We start from the raw sequence: 15,126 nt of genomic DNA on the forward strand, positions 1-15,126 counted from the left end.
TGAAGAAAAAGACATTTTTTCTCATTTTTAAATCTCTTTTAAAATTTTGTTTATATAATAATACAACAATATTTTCTAGGGAAAATAACAGATAAAAATACAATATATGACAACAGTGGCACAAAGAATAGGAAGGATAAATAAAAACATACGTTTCTTACATTATAATGAAGTAATAAGTATTATTCAAAGATAGAGTATAAAAAGCTAAGTATATAAACAAAACATCCTAGAGCAACTACACATGCACTCATGCATACAAAGCAAGCCCAAAACATATAGCTAATAAGCTTATGGTAGCTGTGTTAGGCCATTTTTGCATTGCTATAAAGGAATGACAGAGGCTGGATAGTATATAAAGAAAAGAGGTTTTATTGGCTCACAGTTCTGTAGACTGTACAAGCATAGCTCCAGCATCTGCCTCTGGTGAGGTCCTTAGGAAGCTCATAATCATGGCAGAAAGTGAAGGAAGAATCAACACATCAAATGATAAGAGGAGGAGCAAGAGAGAAGGGGGAAGTTCCAGGCTTTTTTAAACAACCAGGTCTCACGTGAACCAACTGAGCAAGGGGATGGTGCTGAACCATTCAGGAGGGATCTACCCCCATGATCTAATCACCTTCCACCAGGCCCCACTTCCAACAGTGGGAATCACATTTCAACATGACACTTGGGGGGAAAAACATACTAACTATTTCAGTAGCAATGAAGTGACCAAAAAGAAATTTATTTTATCCAAAATAAAGCAGTTTAAAAAGATAAAATGATAAACAAATGAGACAAATAAAACACAAATGACAAGATAAAATAATTAAACCCAGTCATATTAATAATTATATTAAATGTAAATGGTCTAAACATCCCAATTAAAAGAAATTTTCAGATTGGAGGAAATAGCAAGGCCCAAAATATTCTTTCTACAAGACAGAATATAAAGACATAGATAAGTTAAAATTAAAGGATAGAAAAGTAAAAGGATATTATTTTATAATAACATTTGTGAAAAGAAAATTGGAGGAGCTTTATTAACATAAAACAAAATGGGCTTCAGAACAAATAATATTACCAGGAATAAAGAGGAACATTTCATAAGGATTTTTAAGTTAATTTATCAATAAAATATAGCAATCTTAAAATAATACAAACCCAATAACAGCACTTCAAAATATATTTAGAAAACATTGTTAGAACTGAAAGGAGGAATAGACAAACCCAAATTACAAGAGTAACAGAAGATGTGAACAACACATCAACTAGCTTAAACAAACTGACATTTAAGAACACTCAAATCAATAAGGCAGAAAAAACATGGAACATTAATTTGGATATATTTTGAGCCATAAGGCAAATCTCAAAAATTTTCAAAGGATTAAAATTATACACAGTATGTTATCTGACCACAATGGAAACTAGAAACCAATTACAGAAGATATAAAGAAACCCAAAAATAATTGCAAATTAAACAACATATTTCTAAATAACAGATGTGAAAATCACAAGAAAAACTTTAAAGTCTTTTGAATTAAAGAAAAATGAAAACAGCATACTGAAATTTGTTAGGCATAGCAAAAGCAGGGCTTTGAGGGAAATTTATAGCATTAAATGCTTACAATAGAAAAGTAGAAAGGTCTAAATCAATTATCTAAGCTTTTGCTTTATGAAACTAGAAAAAGAAATATCAATTAAACCCTACATAAGCAGAAGTAAGGAATTAATGAAGCATAAAATCAATGAAATAAATAGCAGACCAAAAATAGAAATCATTTAGATGAAAAGCCATTTCTTGGAAAATATCAATAAAATTAATCAACTCAGCTAGACGAGTCAAGTAAAAAATGAGAGGTTAGAAATTGCCAATATAAGGAATTAAAAAGCAAATTCTACAGACTTCAAATGAATGAGAATAAATATTATAAACATCTTTATGTCAACAAATTTTCAATTTAGGTTAAATGAACAAATTCCTTCAAAGATCATTAAACTATTAAAGATCAAAAATAATTACGTAACATAAACAGCTACATGTTGAACATAAAGGTAGGAACACTGAGGAATACTGGAAGGGAGAAAGAGGGAGAAGGGCTGAAAAAAATACTTATTGAGTAGTATGCTCACTACCTGGGTGATGGGATCATTTGTACCCCAAACCACAGAATACAGCCATATAACAGACCTGTATATATACCCTGCCAAATGTAAAATAAAAGTTGAAATCATATAAGAGTAAACAAATAAATAACTATATGTCTACTAAAAAATTTTAATTCATAATTTAAAACCTACCTGTAAACAAAACTCCAGGCCCAGATGGTTTTACTAATTAATTTCACCAAATATTTAAGAAATAATAGAGGTGGTAAACAAACTTGGAAAATAGAAGAGGAAGAAGTACATCTCAACTCATTTGATGAAGCCAGCATTACCCTAACACCAAAATCAGACAAAGATACTAAAAGAAAAATAAACTATGGGCCAATGCCCCTCAAGATCAGAGATATAAAAATCACTAATAGCACTTAATAAATCAATTCAAGTAACATATATAAGGGGGATAATACATTATATATGTAAATACTACATGAACAAGTAATGTTTATCTCAGAAACATAAGGTTTAACATTTGAAAATGAATCAACGTAATTCACTATATTAACAGTAAAAATATGTATATGAAAATCTCAATAATTGGAGTAAAAAGTATTTGACAAAATATGTTATCTAAATTATGACCTGAATAATCAGACATGACACCCACAAATTCTCACACAGTCCCCAGGGAACAAAAAGGTAGCAAAGTTGTAAGCCAGAAAGGCCTCAGATATTAAGGGCCAATGACCAATTGGCATTTATATCTGGAATGAAAGGATGGCGCAGCATAAGAAAATAAATGAATGTAATTTTCCACATTAACAAAATGAAGACTAGAAAACACAATGATGATCTAAATTGATGCAGAAAAAGCATTTGGCAAAATTCAATACACTTTATGATAAAAACACTCCAACAAAGTAGAGATGGATGAAAATAAAAGCCATATATGAAAAGTCCACAGCTAACATCATATTCAACAGTAAAAGACTGAAAGCTTTTCCTCTAAAATCAAAAACAAGAAAAGGATGCCCACTCTCACCACTACTATTTAATATAGTACTTAAAGTCCTAGCCAGAACAGTTAGATAAGAAGAAGAAATAAAAGGCATTCAAATTTGGAAGGAAGAAGTAAAATTATCTCTGTTCACAGATGAGATTATTTTACATATAGAAAACCCTAAAAATTCCACACAAAAATCTTTTACAACTAATAATTTCGGCAAAGTTGCAGAATACAAAATTAATGCACAAAAATCGGCTGCATTTCTATATACTAAGAATGAGAAATCAAAAGGGAAATTAAGAAAACAATGTAAATATACTTAACACTACTGCATTGTACACTTAAAAAATGGGTAAATGGGTGAATGTAATGCTGTGTGTTTTTTTACAATAAAAAATAGTCATAAAAAATATTAAGGGCCAAAAAGAAAAAAATAGAAAAAAAAAGAAAAAATATATTAAGGGACAAAATGCCTACAATTACTACACTGCAGAAGCTGAGGGGTAGTTCATGTAGGCCAAGAGCAAGATGGAAAAATGTGGTACTAACTCAGCAACAGTCAAGCTAAGACTACAGGGTCCAGGGTGCACTCCCACCCACCCAGAGAGCATCCAGCATCAGCTACCAACCTCAGCAACAGACAAGACCAATAATCTCTGCAGTCAGACACCATCTGTCTCAAAGGACCACCTTTCTCTCCCTTGAACCATGACGACTACAGAATATTTTACTCACATGCTATCTCAAATAATTTAGAAAACTGGGTAACCTTTACTTAGAAAACTATGTACCAACATTTTAAGTTGACATTTAACATTTTTTATCATTAGCTTAAAAAGTTACAAGGCTGGGCGCGGTGGCTCACGCTTGTAATCCCAGCACTTTGGGAGGCCGAGGCGGGCGGATCACAAGGTCAGGAGATCGAGACCACGGTAAAACCCCGTCTCTACTAAAACTACAAAAAAATTAGCCGGGCGTGGTGGCGGGCGCCTGTAGTCCCAGCTGCTCGGAGAGGCTGAGGCAGGAGAATGGCGTGAACCCGGGAGGCGGAGCTTGCAGTGAGCCGAGATTGCGCCACTGCACCCCAGCCTAGGTGACAGAGCGAGACTCCGTCTCAAAAATAATAATAATAATAAATAAATAAATAAGTAAATAAAAACAGTTACAAAGTATGTAATTTCTGGCATGTTATAAATATTGTCATTACCAAAGAAAACTGTTAAATTGGTTTTTAAAATCTATCCGGTGAGGTTAAATACCAGAGCAGTTTTACATCAATAATTATCCATTTTTTAATAAAACATGAAAAAAACTCTTCTTTAACATTCAGAAAGTTATGAAATTTTTGTTTTTGTTTTTGTTTTTTTGAGACAGGGTCTTGCTCTGTTGCCCAGGCTGGAATGCAGTGGCACGATCACACCTCACTGCAGCCTTGACCTCCAAGGCCCAGGCAATCCTCCCACCTCAGCCTCCCAAATAGCTGGTACCACAAGCATGCATGCACCATCACATCTGGCTAAATTTTTTATTTTTGTAGATATGGTGTCTCCCAATGTTGCCCAGGATGGTCCCAAAATCCTGAGCTCAAGCAATCCCCCTGCCTCTGCCTCCCAAAGTGCTAAGACAATCAGAAAGTTTACATCCTTCCTTTTTCTCCTCAACTTTGTATTTCTATCCCACTTCTTCTTTAACAGAAATACATATATAACAGGAAGAAAAGATTTGGAGCCCTATCACAAGTTTATGACACTAATATTTTCAAAGTGTCCCTTTGTTTGGTGCCTGGAGGTTTTTACACCACAAGGTGATATGCCAGAGTAGACTCAGGATGAGGAAGAGGTATGTTTTACCTTTTTAAAGAGTGAATGGAAAATGGGAAAGGAGAAAAGAGATGGCATTCCCTTACACTGAGGGCACATTCTCAAGCAGAATTATTTTATTAAAAAGTGCATATGGGAGTTGGGAATCTGGACATTCATTCTCTTAAAACCACTGTACATCTCCTGCTCTTTGTATACCTTCAGGGGAACAACCCCAATTGTTACTTAATAAGCCCTTCTCCTCCATAAACACAGATGACTTCTTGGAGGGAACACAAAAAAAATGGCAGAAAGATGAACATCTGAGCATCTTTATTCAAAAGGCTGAGCATTGCCTAAATAAGCTGGTTAAATTATTTGGTCTGAATCAAATTTAGTTTTACTTTTCTCCCACCACCATGTGTGAAAGATAAAATAAGATTTAAACAAAATAAGGAAAACACTTCTTGGCATGTCTTGTATACTGTGAGTGGATTTGCTCTCCTGCAGTGTGTATCTTCTTCCTAAAGTAAACTCTAGCATATGCTTTCCAAACTCAATGACTTGCTTTCCCCATTCACACTATCCAACCACGTGAGGATCTCCAATCCTGAGACCGAGGAAGGTCTTCTGACCTTCGTCTTACATTCAAAATAGGCCACAAATTTAGCCTTTTTCATTATCTGCAAATAAAGTTACACATACAATCAAGAAGGTACAGTGACAGGATACTCTGGAGAAGACAGTCATTTTGAAATATGTGTCCCATCACCAGATGATGCCCCCAACATGGGTTATGAATTAATATTTTTTAGAAATCTTTTAATTGTCATGTAAATAGAACAATTATATCATACTGTGCTTTTTGTTAATAGAGTTAATTTTAAGGGTAATCATCTAAAATATACTTAACAGTTCTAAATTCCTGTCTTGGCATTTCTTCATTATTTAACATGCTGTGAACTTTAAAAAAACCACTCTCAACCTCTGAGAGGTCCTATCTATACCCACTGCCCTTAATTCTTCAACGCCAATTTTTTCTTTAATCCTATTCACTCTAAGGTTTCACTATCTTCCAAAGGCCGCTGATATCCTTTTTTTTAAATCACATATAACCTGCTTGAAATCTTGTTCAGTCCTGACTTCATGCCACTGCCTATCTCAATCTCCTTTTCAAACTCTGCCCATACTTCAGTTAATAAAACATGCCTTACATTTGCTAATGAAGATAGGCTTTAATGCCATTACACCCTATCTTGCTGTCTCACCTTAGACAAGGACCTTACTGCCATTGGTCTTAATTACTTTATAATATTAATAATAAAGATGCTGGTGATGATAGCTAATCCCTAGTGAGCACTTACTAGGTTCCAGGTACTGTTTTAAGAGTCTTTGATGGCTCATGCCTGTAATCCCAGCACTTTGAGAAGCCGAGGTGGGCGGATCATCTGAGGTCAGGAGTTCGAGACCAGCCTGGCCAATATGGTGAAAACCCATCTCTACTAAAATACAAAAATTAGCTGGGCATGGTGGCATGTGCCTGTAACCCCAGCTACTCGGGAGGCTGAAGCAGGAGAATGGCTTGAACCTGGGAGGTGGAGGTTGCAGTGAGCCAAGTTCATGCCACTGCACTCCAGCCTGGGTGACAGAGCAAGACTTCATCTCAAAAAAAAAAAAAAAAAAAAAAAGAGTTTTATATACCTTATTTAATCTTCACAACAGCTCAATGAGGTAAGTATTATCGTCTTATTATCTATAAAATGAGAGGACTGGATTATGCAGCCTTTAAAATTCATTTCAACCTCACTTTCATTCTATTCATGCTAGTCTTTCTTTTATTTAAGTTCCCATAATACATAGAATCTGTATCACATATTTTAGCACTTATTTTTATACTGATAAGTATATTTCCTAATAGCTTCACATGGGTATGCCTTGTCTCCAAAACAAGAAAGTTAGCTTCCTGAGGGTGAGGCCTTAGAGAATTCTCCTATATTTTCAACACTGGTGAATACACAGACAGAGCACATAAGTGGTACACAAAACTTCATCATTTGAGTTTGTCTTCTTTGGTTCTCTAATTACTTTTTTGGGGTGGAGAGGTACCCAAAAGATAAGGTTAAATCAGTGACTGGTAGAATTATAGTCCCTAAAGATGCCACACTATATAGTTCACTTATAAGGATATTAAGAGACACTGAAGGGCCTAAAGGTGTCCACCTGGTGGTTGGATGGCAAACAGATTGTGAACTATATGTGTTTTGTTTTGTTTTCAAAATATTTGCTTTGTTTTGCTTTATGAGGACTGGAGCACCTTACCTACCCAACACCAAATTAGATCCTGATCATGTTAAAAGATTTATCACCTTGTTAATCACAGAATGAGGAATCCAATGCCAGAAGTATAAATGGAGTATTTGACTGAATTTTTGCCTTCTAAAAAAGAATTATCCAGTGGAATTTTCAGTGATGATGTAGCTATTGAGTAATCAAAATGTGGCTAGGGAGACTGAGGAACCCAATTTTCAATTTTATTTAATTTCAATTTAAAAACAGAAGGGATAGTGTATGTGCTGTACAGTTCTAAAAGATGTAACTCACCTGTGGTTTGCCAAGGCTGAAGCACTTTCCAGCACCTTTTATTTATGCTCTAATTCTTTTCTCTAAAGCTTTCAACATTTACTTCCCAGTCACATATATTAAGTGTTGATAAATGAACTCTTGCCATATCCTTTTTCCATGCATGACTGGCTATGTTTAGAAACTTCAAATATTTTAGAAATGTAACAAGATACTGATTATTTTAGGGAGGTTATGTAAAATTGATTTTCTAACATAATTGAAAGGTTTTATGAAAGAGAGCAATAAATTAATGTTATATTAATTCCCACCTTTTGCAACATATATAAAATAAGAGCAGCGAGTGAATTATATTATTTGAAAATCAGAAGTTTGTTGTAAGATTGATGTTTACTCTAACTAAAGCTACTAACAAGAAGTGAGGAAGCCACTATATATGTCTCTGAATAAAATAAAGCAAAGCAATGATTCCCAAGACGTTTACAATTGCTTTATCAATCATTAGTCAGACTTCTCAATAACCAAAGATCTTAACTAGCAATCATTGACAACACTGACCCACTTGAATAGTAAATAGAAAATACTAGTCAATCCTCAAGAGAGTTGGTTTTCCTCCTACTAAGAACGTGTATTCAATACCGTTTTAGTTCTTCAAGGAAAAAAAACATTCATATTCTTGTCCATTCACACGAACCTCTCAGTGAGCATTATTGTTTTGGGAGGAGGGGGCAGGAGGCAGGGGGCCCAGGATGTTGACAGAACAGATAGGATGTCAGGTGAAGATAGAATGCTATGCCCTCTCTAACCAGCTGAAGACTCAGCATGATTGTTTTCTTACAAATAATACCTGTGGGTGTTGAAACTGTTCAGGGAATCTATCAAACACACTCTTTCACTTTGCTGCTGTAACTCTATAAAATTTATTCTCATTTCAAAAGAGTCATAGGCAATAATACCTGTAGGTGGTTGAGTAATTTAAAGAACATTTGTCAGGTCTACTTTCAAGTACTTTGCCTGGACAATTCTATCTTTATTTGGAGTTTTTAAAATGCAATATTTCTACCCAATATGATTAGAAATTTCAACATAAGATATCTTCATCTAACTAAAGAAGGATATCTTCATCTAACTAAAGAATTATCTTAAATATAAGTGGGGATATAACATTAGGATGTCTGAGAATAAATTTTTGGTCAGAAAACGAAAATAAATTTAGGTTATAATCATTTCCATTTTTTACAATTATGGAAGTCATTCACACACAGACATAAAAACCAAATACGTCAACAGTGTATTAGAAAAAAAGCGTTAATAATATATTAATACCAAATTATTCATCTCAGGGAAACTTAAAGGCCTAGCTCTATAAACTTAGAAAAATGGTCCATATTCTGTGAAGGGAGAGTTGAGTGAAAAAAAAAACACAACTTTCCTTGTTAAGTCAATCTATATCCATATTAAGTTTACTTTATCTGTATTATAATTAAAACACTTAAATTTGGATTTTTATAAAATTTTCTATTCAGTCACAAGTACAGAGGATAAATGATTTTTAAATGTTTCCATATTAGTTCATTCAAAAAATATTATAAAATGAAACAATTTAAATAATTTTTAATTAATCAAGAAAAGTAAGGTGATAACTAATATTTTTAATATGTTGATAAAGATGGAGACATATTCCTAGATGATCCCCAAATGGAATTCATTTTTCATCAAAATGTTCAGAATTGCATAAGCAGAAAAGTCTATCTTTCCTTCATGAGATGCAGTTTTTAAGTTAAAAATATTTATTTTAAAATACCATTTGAAACGTAAGTTGGCCCTTATTCTTTGGAGAAGGTTTAACATTAATACAGATAATTTTTCTAATTGAAAGACACCCAGCTGAGATGTCAATACAGCTCTCTGGTTTTATAGAACTGAATTACCATGTAAAAAAGAAAAACCTCTATTTTTTTCCAAAGTGAATTATTTAATAAATAGTTTTCATAATAAAAATTTCAATCTTGAGCTAGAGATACATATTTGACACTTGGTAGTATAATTCTAAGAGAATTAGAGAAAAACACAGATTTGAAAATTTTCTCCTGACCTAAACAGCTTTATGACAAGTCAAATGAAATGTTCCATGAAGATAAATGTGTCATGGATAAATGATGGAAAATAAACAGTATTTCAATATCACTTCTTATTTTATTCCACTGTCACTTCCCCCCTCTCTGTAATAATTACCTATGCACAAACTCTAGATGGCAATATTGCACTTACTGTACTTTTGAGAAAATTGTCGCAGTCGATCCCCACATATCCTCTTTATCAACATTTTATGTGCCATGGATCTATAGCCTCTTATTATAAGTGTAATGAAGCAGAAGTTATTGAAGCATTTTATTGATTGCTCAGATCACAAGTTTACTGCCATACTGAATTGGCACCTTACTCACTGAAGCAAACTGCTGACACCTTTTTTAAAAAGTGACAACTACATCTATTTCATGACCAGAAATCCATTTTCATCTCTATCAAGACAAGAATGCAATTTTCACTTCATTTAACTGATGTTAGGCCTGCTCAAAGCATGACACTTAGAAAGAGACACAAGTTTAAGGTTCTTAAAATACTTCAAGTAACTAGAATGCAGCTTGGTTTCAGGAAAAAAAAAATCAACAATCACTCAAATCTACAAACAACCTAATATTCTAAAAAAAATTACTTACCAGAACCTTCAGAAGTAGTTTTCATCTCAAAATGACTATCACACTATTTTCATGTTTTTAATAGTATATTATGTTTATATATTATAGATTTTGTTCCAAGGTTTCAAAGGATAATTAAGAAGTTTGTTAAAAACTGAAATATTTTAAGTGTTGTCACAGAAAGTCTAAGTCAAAGAAACAGCTCAATTTTTAAAGTATATACAGAAAATGAAATAGAAAGAGTTATTCATTCAATGATGTAGGACCAATAAATTATTTTAATTGACACAGGATCTGAAAAGACAAACTTTAAGCACTTCTTTTTTGAAAAATAAAATACTAAGATTCCTTTTAAAATACTTTATGCAATAAACAAATTTTGTCAATAATAAATGTAATTCAAGCATATTTTGAGCTGAATCAATTCTGGATAGAATTATATTATACTGTAGTTTGATACCTAATTACCAAACTTATTGAAAGTGTGGATAAAGTGAGCCAACATTAACTTACACAATTTTTTAAACAAAATCTAAATGCTTTGGTAGAGCTTAGTTTTAGTATGTTAACAAAATACATTTCAATTTTAAACTGCAAAAACAATATATACTGAAGCTAGATGGTTATTTCCTCATCAAATAATATGCCCACAAAATAAATCTGCAATATTGTTACAATTTAAAAAGTAAAACCTAATTTTTGAAATAGAAATTCAGTACCTGAGATTGCTAAACACAATATGCCAAATATAGAACTTTTACATATAGCATATATAACAGCATCCAAAAAAGTTAACTTGCTTAAATTAATAAACAAAAGAGACTACATACATGAAAAAAAATTTAAATTTAAATCACTCAGGCCAAAAATTATATAATCCTTAACAAACTTTATTAAGTAATGATTTACTACAAATAGCTCAAATACACATTTCAAAATTAAAATTACAGAAATAAAACATTTTCCCACAACTTCAGACATAAATAGAAATTGCAGTGTTTTTCAGTACACTACCAAAGTTTAGAAAATACCCCAAGAATTTAAGAAATATTGGAGAATACTTTGGTTTATTTATTTTGCTTTAAGTAATCAAATCAGCTAAAATTTAATATCAAACTAAATCATTTTATTCCGAAGTGCTAAAAACTAGGAGTAGGATTAAAAATTCCTTCAAATTTCTTAAATTCACAGATTCACATTTTTTCATGGCTTAACGAATTCAGGGGCTATGATTCTCTTCCTAATTAAGATGGTGCTTACCATGATATTATAGTTAGATACTCATTTCCCTTTTTTCTCTCTGAATTTCAAAAATAACTATGCAATCTATGAAAACTGTTAGGCCATACGGTGAACAGCTTTAAATGATTAAAACTGAAAGTTTATGAGTGCTTTCAAATATTGTATTAAAAAAAAAGCGCTATGCATTCTTATGTAAAAGTCTCCAGGAATTTTGTTGGTTGGGGGGGAAATTCAAACTTGGGAAGACATTTTCAGAAATGAGTGTTTCTCAAAAATCACATTTGTACTTAACACTGCCCATCAGCCATTCTGAGTCATTATTTATATAGCTGCCTGGCACAGTTCCATGCACGTTTATGCATCTTTACAGTGTTTCTGAACAGACTGCCATATTTTGTTTACTGACAGCAACTAAAAGCTCTATGTGGGATCATAAATAAAGAAAATCATGTTTAAAAATCACTAATATCATTTTAAAAGGTAGTGCAGCCTTGTGTTTTGGCCTCTCCTTAGCTGTGTTAGGCCTATGAATGACAGCTTCCCTGCTTGAAGCACACAGAAAGCACAGCCTTCCTCATTCACTGACAGGACTGTGGCCTTTTCACACGTTCCTTCCACAGCAGTGTTTGTCCCCAAACACTAGAACTCGACACAATGGCATTCCTACTTCAACACCCCCACCAACAGCACCACTACATAACAAGAATGCTAATGAGATGGAACGGCCCTGTCACTGAAAGTGTTAACTACATTTCATAGGAATGCGTTTATGCAATTGCAAAGATTACCAATTAAATAGATTCTGCTTAGCTCCAAGCAATTTCTAAGATGTTTCCACTTTTAAGGAAATAAATGTGATATATTTAAGACTAAGTGACTTTATGCTGTTCTAAACAAAAAATCTCATTTTAATATACACAAATCAGTATATATTTAAGACCACTCTAATGTAGTGTGCTTAATTCAGTTGCATGCTATAACAGCCAAGCTAAAGTTAAAAATTGAAAAATGAGTAAGTTTGTAAACATAAAACCAGTAGCCCTGACTTTTCTTTTAAAGCTATATTATCACAATTTATTTAAAATAAATTTCCTTTGGGAATGACAAAATTTAAAGCTTATATTTCGACAGACATCAAGACAATATTGTTGTTTTTATATGTGGTCTCAAAAGTGAAATAAATTGAAATAATATCAAGAATAATCTAATCATACAATGTATAAATTTTAATTTGTTAAGGAAATAGGAATCATCATCTACCTCCATTTCACCTATCTAAAGATTCTTTGTCACAATCTTATATAAAACTAAATAGAAAAGACTACACCAAAGGTCAAATGAAGTAAGTGTAGTTCAAACAAAGTTCATTAATGCTTAAAAAGGATATTTGCTAAGAAATCCCACTCACAAATAAAGATATTGTCAGGCTTAACACCTAAGCGCTGATGGTCTGATAAGAGTGTCACTATAGTGACTTCTCTAAACATCTAAATAATTTTAAATTTTAAATATAACACTACAAAAGAAGAAAACCTCAAGCATACATAAAATAGGGCACATCTAAAGCAACAGAAATTTACATAAAAATACATAATGAGCAAATTTATGCTTATTTTTCTTCATTTTTATATTTCAAATAAAACTTAAGTATCATATTAAAATTGCTGAATGTAAAGCTGTGAATTATTACAACTTAGTGGAAGAAAAGAGCTTTAGGAGAAATGGCAAAGAGCGTAGGTTTCAAAATATTCTTAAATTTCATATAATGTTGAAATCTTTACAGACTGCCCAGACAATTACAGAGACACTAAAATGTTAAATTTTGTTCATAATTTAATATTTAATAAAATATATTTTTCATCAATTTTGAGTCATAAAGAAATTTTTTAATGAAAGCACTAAGTAATTCTGAAAGTATTTTTTTCTTACAATGCACAGAGCTCTTTTAAATCTAGTGTAGCAATTTATACTTATTTAAATTTTACATGTTTAAGACAGTGGAAGAAAAACATGCCATTACTTTCTGGGATGTTTCTTATTTCTAACACCCTTACTTGAAATAAAACTTAGAAAATGTTTAAGCTTGTCTTTAGATTTTATTTAAACAGTGCTTTTCTTGAATTGGAGAATTGTCTCATTTCTTCTAACATTAAATAATTTTAAATTTCAATAAGTGGAATCAAACCACATAATTCCAAATAAATTATTGTAATGCAATTCATCATGATCCATTTTATAATATAATGATATCTTAAAACTTAAATAATATTTCAACTAAAATAATTTAATCTAAATGCAATAAAATATTTTATACTAGTTTCTGTATCTAATGGCTTAATAAAGAACATTAGTTTGGATTTTTATTTCTTTCACTGTATTATTATGAATAGCCTTATCTATGATAATTATTAATCCTGTTTCTGGATCTGCTGAAATTAACGAGGCAAACCAAACACATTTTGCAAAGTTTTCTTGGGAAGATGTTTTTTGCTAGTTCTGGATACCTTAGTACAACACTTTATTCCAGTCAATACAAGTTGTTCTTTTCCAAACTCGACAGCAGGAGGTGCTGCATGAACACTAAGACTGATAGCCCATTCCCACCTCCCCTTCCTCTCTGCAAGCAGAGAATAATAGCATGATGCTTTCAAAATATTCATTTTTCAGCAGTCTGTGGTCTCGGATAATGAGCCCAGTTCTAAACTGGAACATCCCAGTTCAAAATATAAAACCTAGTCCTCATTTAGCTTGGTAAAAACATGTGCTTCGATTCTTAAAACCAAGTACAAAGGATTTTTTAAATGTGGCAATTCCATTTTTATGTTATAAATGGCATCAGTTATTCTGCTTTACGAATGTGAATCCTACTTTAAGATAAATCAAAAGTCCCTATACATGACTATAAAAATACCAGCCTTTACCCACACACATACAAATGTGAAATAAATACACAGGAATTAAAGGACAAAATCCAGTTTAACCTGATTCAAATAAACTAATTCTGTTTGTATACTTTTGACTCCTGAAACAGACAAGTTAAATAAGGATAAATGAAGTAAGTTACTCTTGACATGAAGTTGATTCACGATTTCATTTTTCAGAATGTGATTTGTTGTATTCTAGCCCCCATAAATCTGATTTTATGCTGGAAAAAAATAGAATGCTAAACATTTAAACCTTTAAATGACTTAGGAGCTATTTATTCTCTTATTTGAAGTAATTGTCTACAGAGTTTCCACGTAAGAAGCTGCCTTCACTTTGCCCAGTATGCGTTGCAAGAAAAGATGAGACATATGACATCTTATACCAAAAGACAGATACAATTAGCTCCATTATTGTTGGCTTTGAGATTACAGAAACAGCATTTTTGGCTCCCTAACGGGCACTGAGCTCACAAAATACATGTCACAGTTCTTTTATGACACAATGCCAATCATTGCCTCTATACAACCAAGTATATTTTTAAAACATATAATAAAGACATTTTTAAAGAGGGATGACTCACCTGTTTATAATATTTTTTTGCAGACTTTAATCGTTGGTACAGGGCCAAAAGAACTCCTTGGATGTACATCTTAGCTCCTGAGGGGCTGAAACCTTCTCCATTAGAGACCCAAAGTGGTCCTCGCAAAGGTGTGATGGAATTTTGCAGGCATTTTTCAAGCAGAGGAACTATGCGAGAAAAGAAGGGAAAAAAATTCTTTTGACCCAA

The 15,126-nt window shown here is 32.5% G+C and overlaps 1 protein-coding gene across 1 annotated transcript in view; it reads right to left on the bottom strand.

The window, feature by feature from the left end:
* Window positions 1-15,126, bottom strand: part of DCDC1 (doublecortin domain containing 1) — a 451,976-nt gene that overhangs the window by 354,753 nt on the left and 82,097 nt on the right. Inside the window, 1 exon segment of the mRNA XM_030829012.1 lies at window positions 14,920-15,086. Coding sequence (XP_030684872.1) covers window positions 14,920-15,086 — 167 coding nt within the window.

The sequence above is a fragment of the Nomascus leucogenys genome, chromosome 15 (assembly GCF_006542625.1).
Source record: "Nomascus leucogenys isolate Asia chromosome 15, Asia_NLE_v1, whole genome shotgun sequence".
Taxonomy (NCBI): Eukaryota; Metazoa; Chordata; class Mammalia; order Primates; family Hylobatidae; genus Nomascus; species Nomascus leucogenys.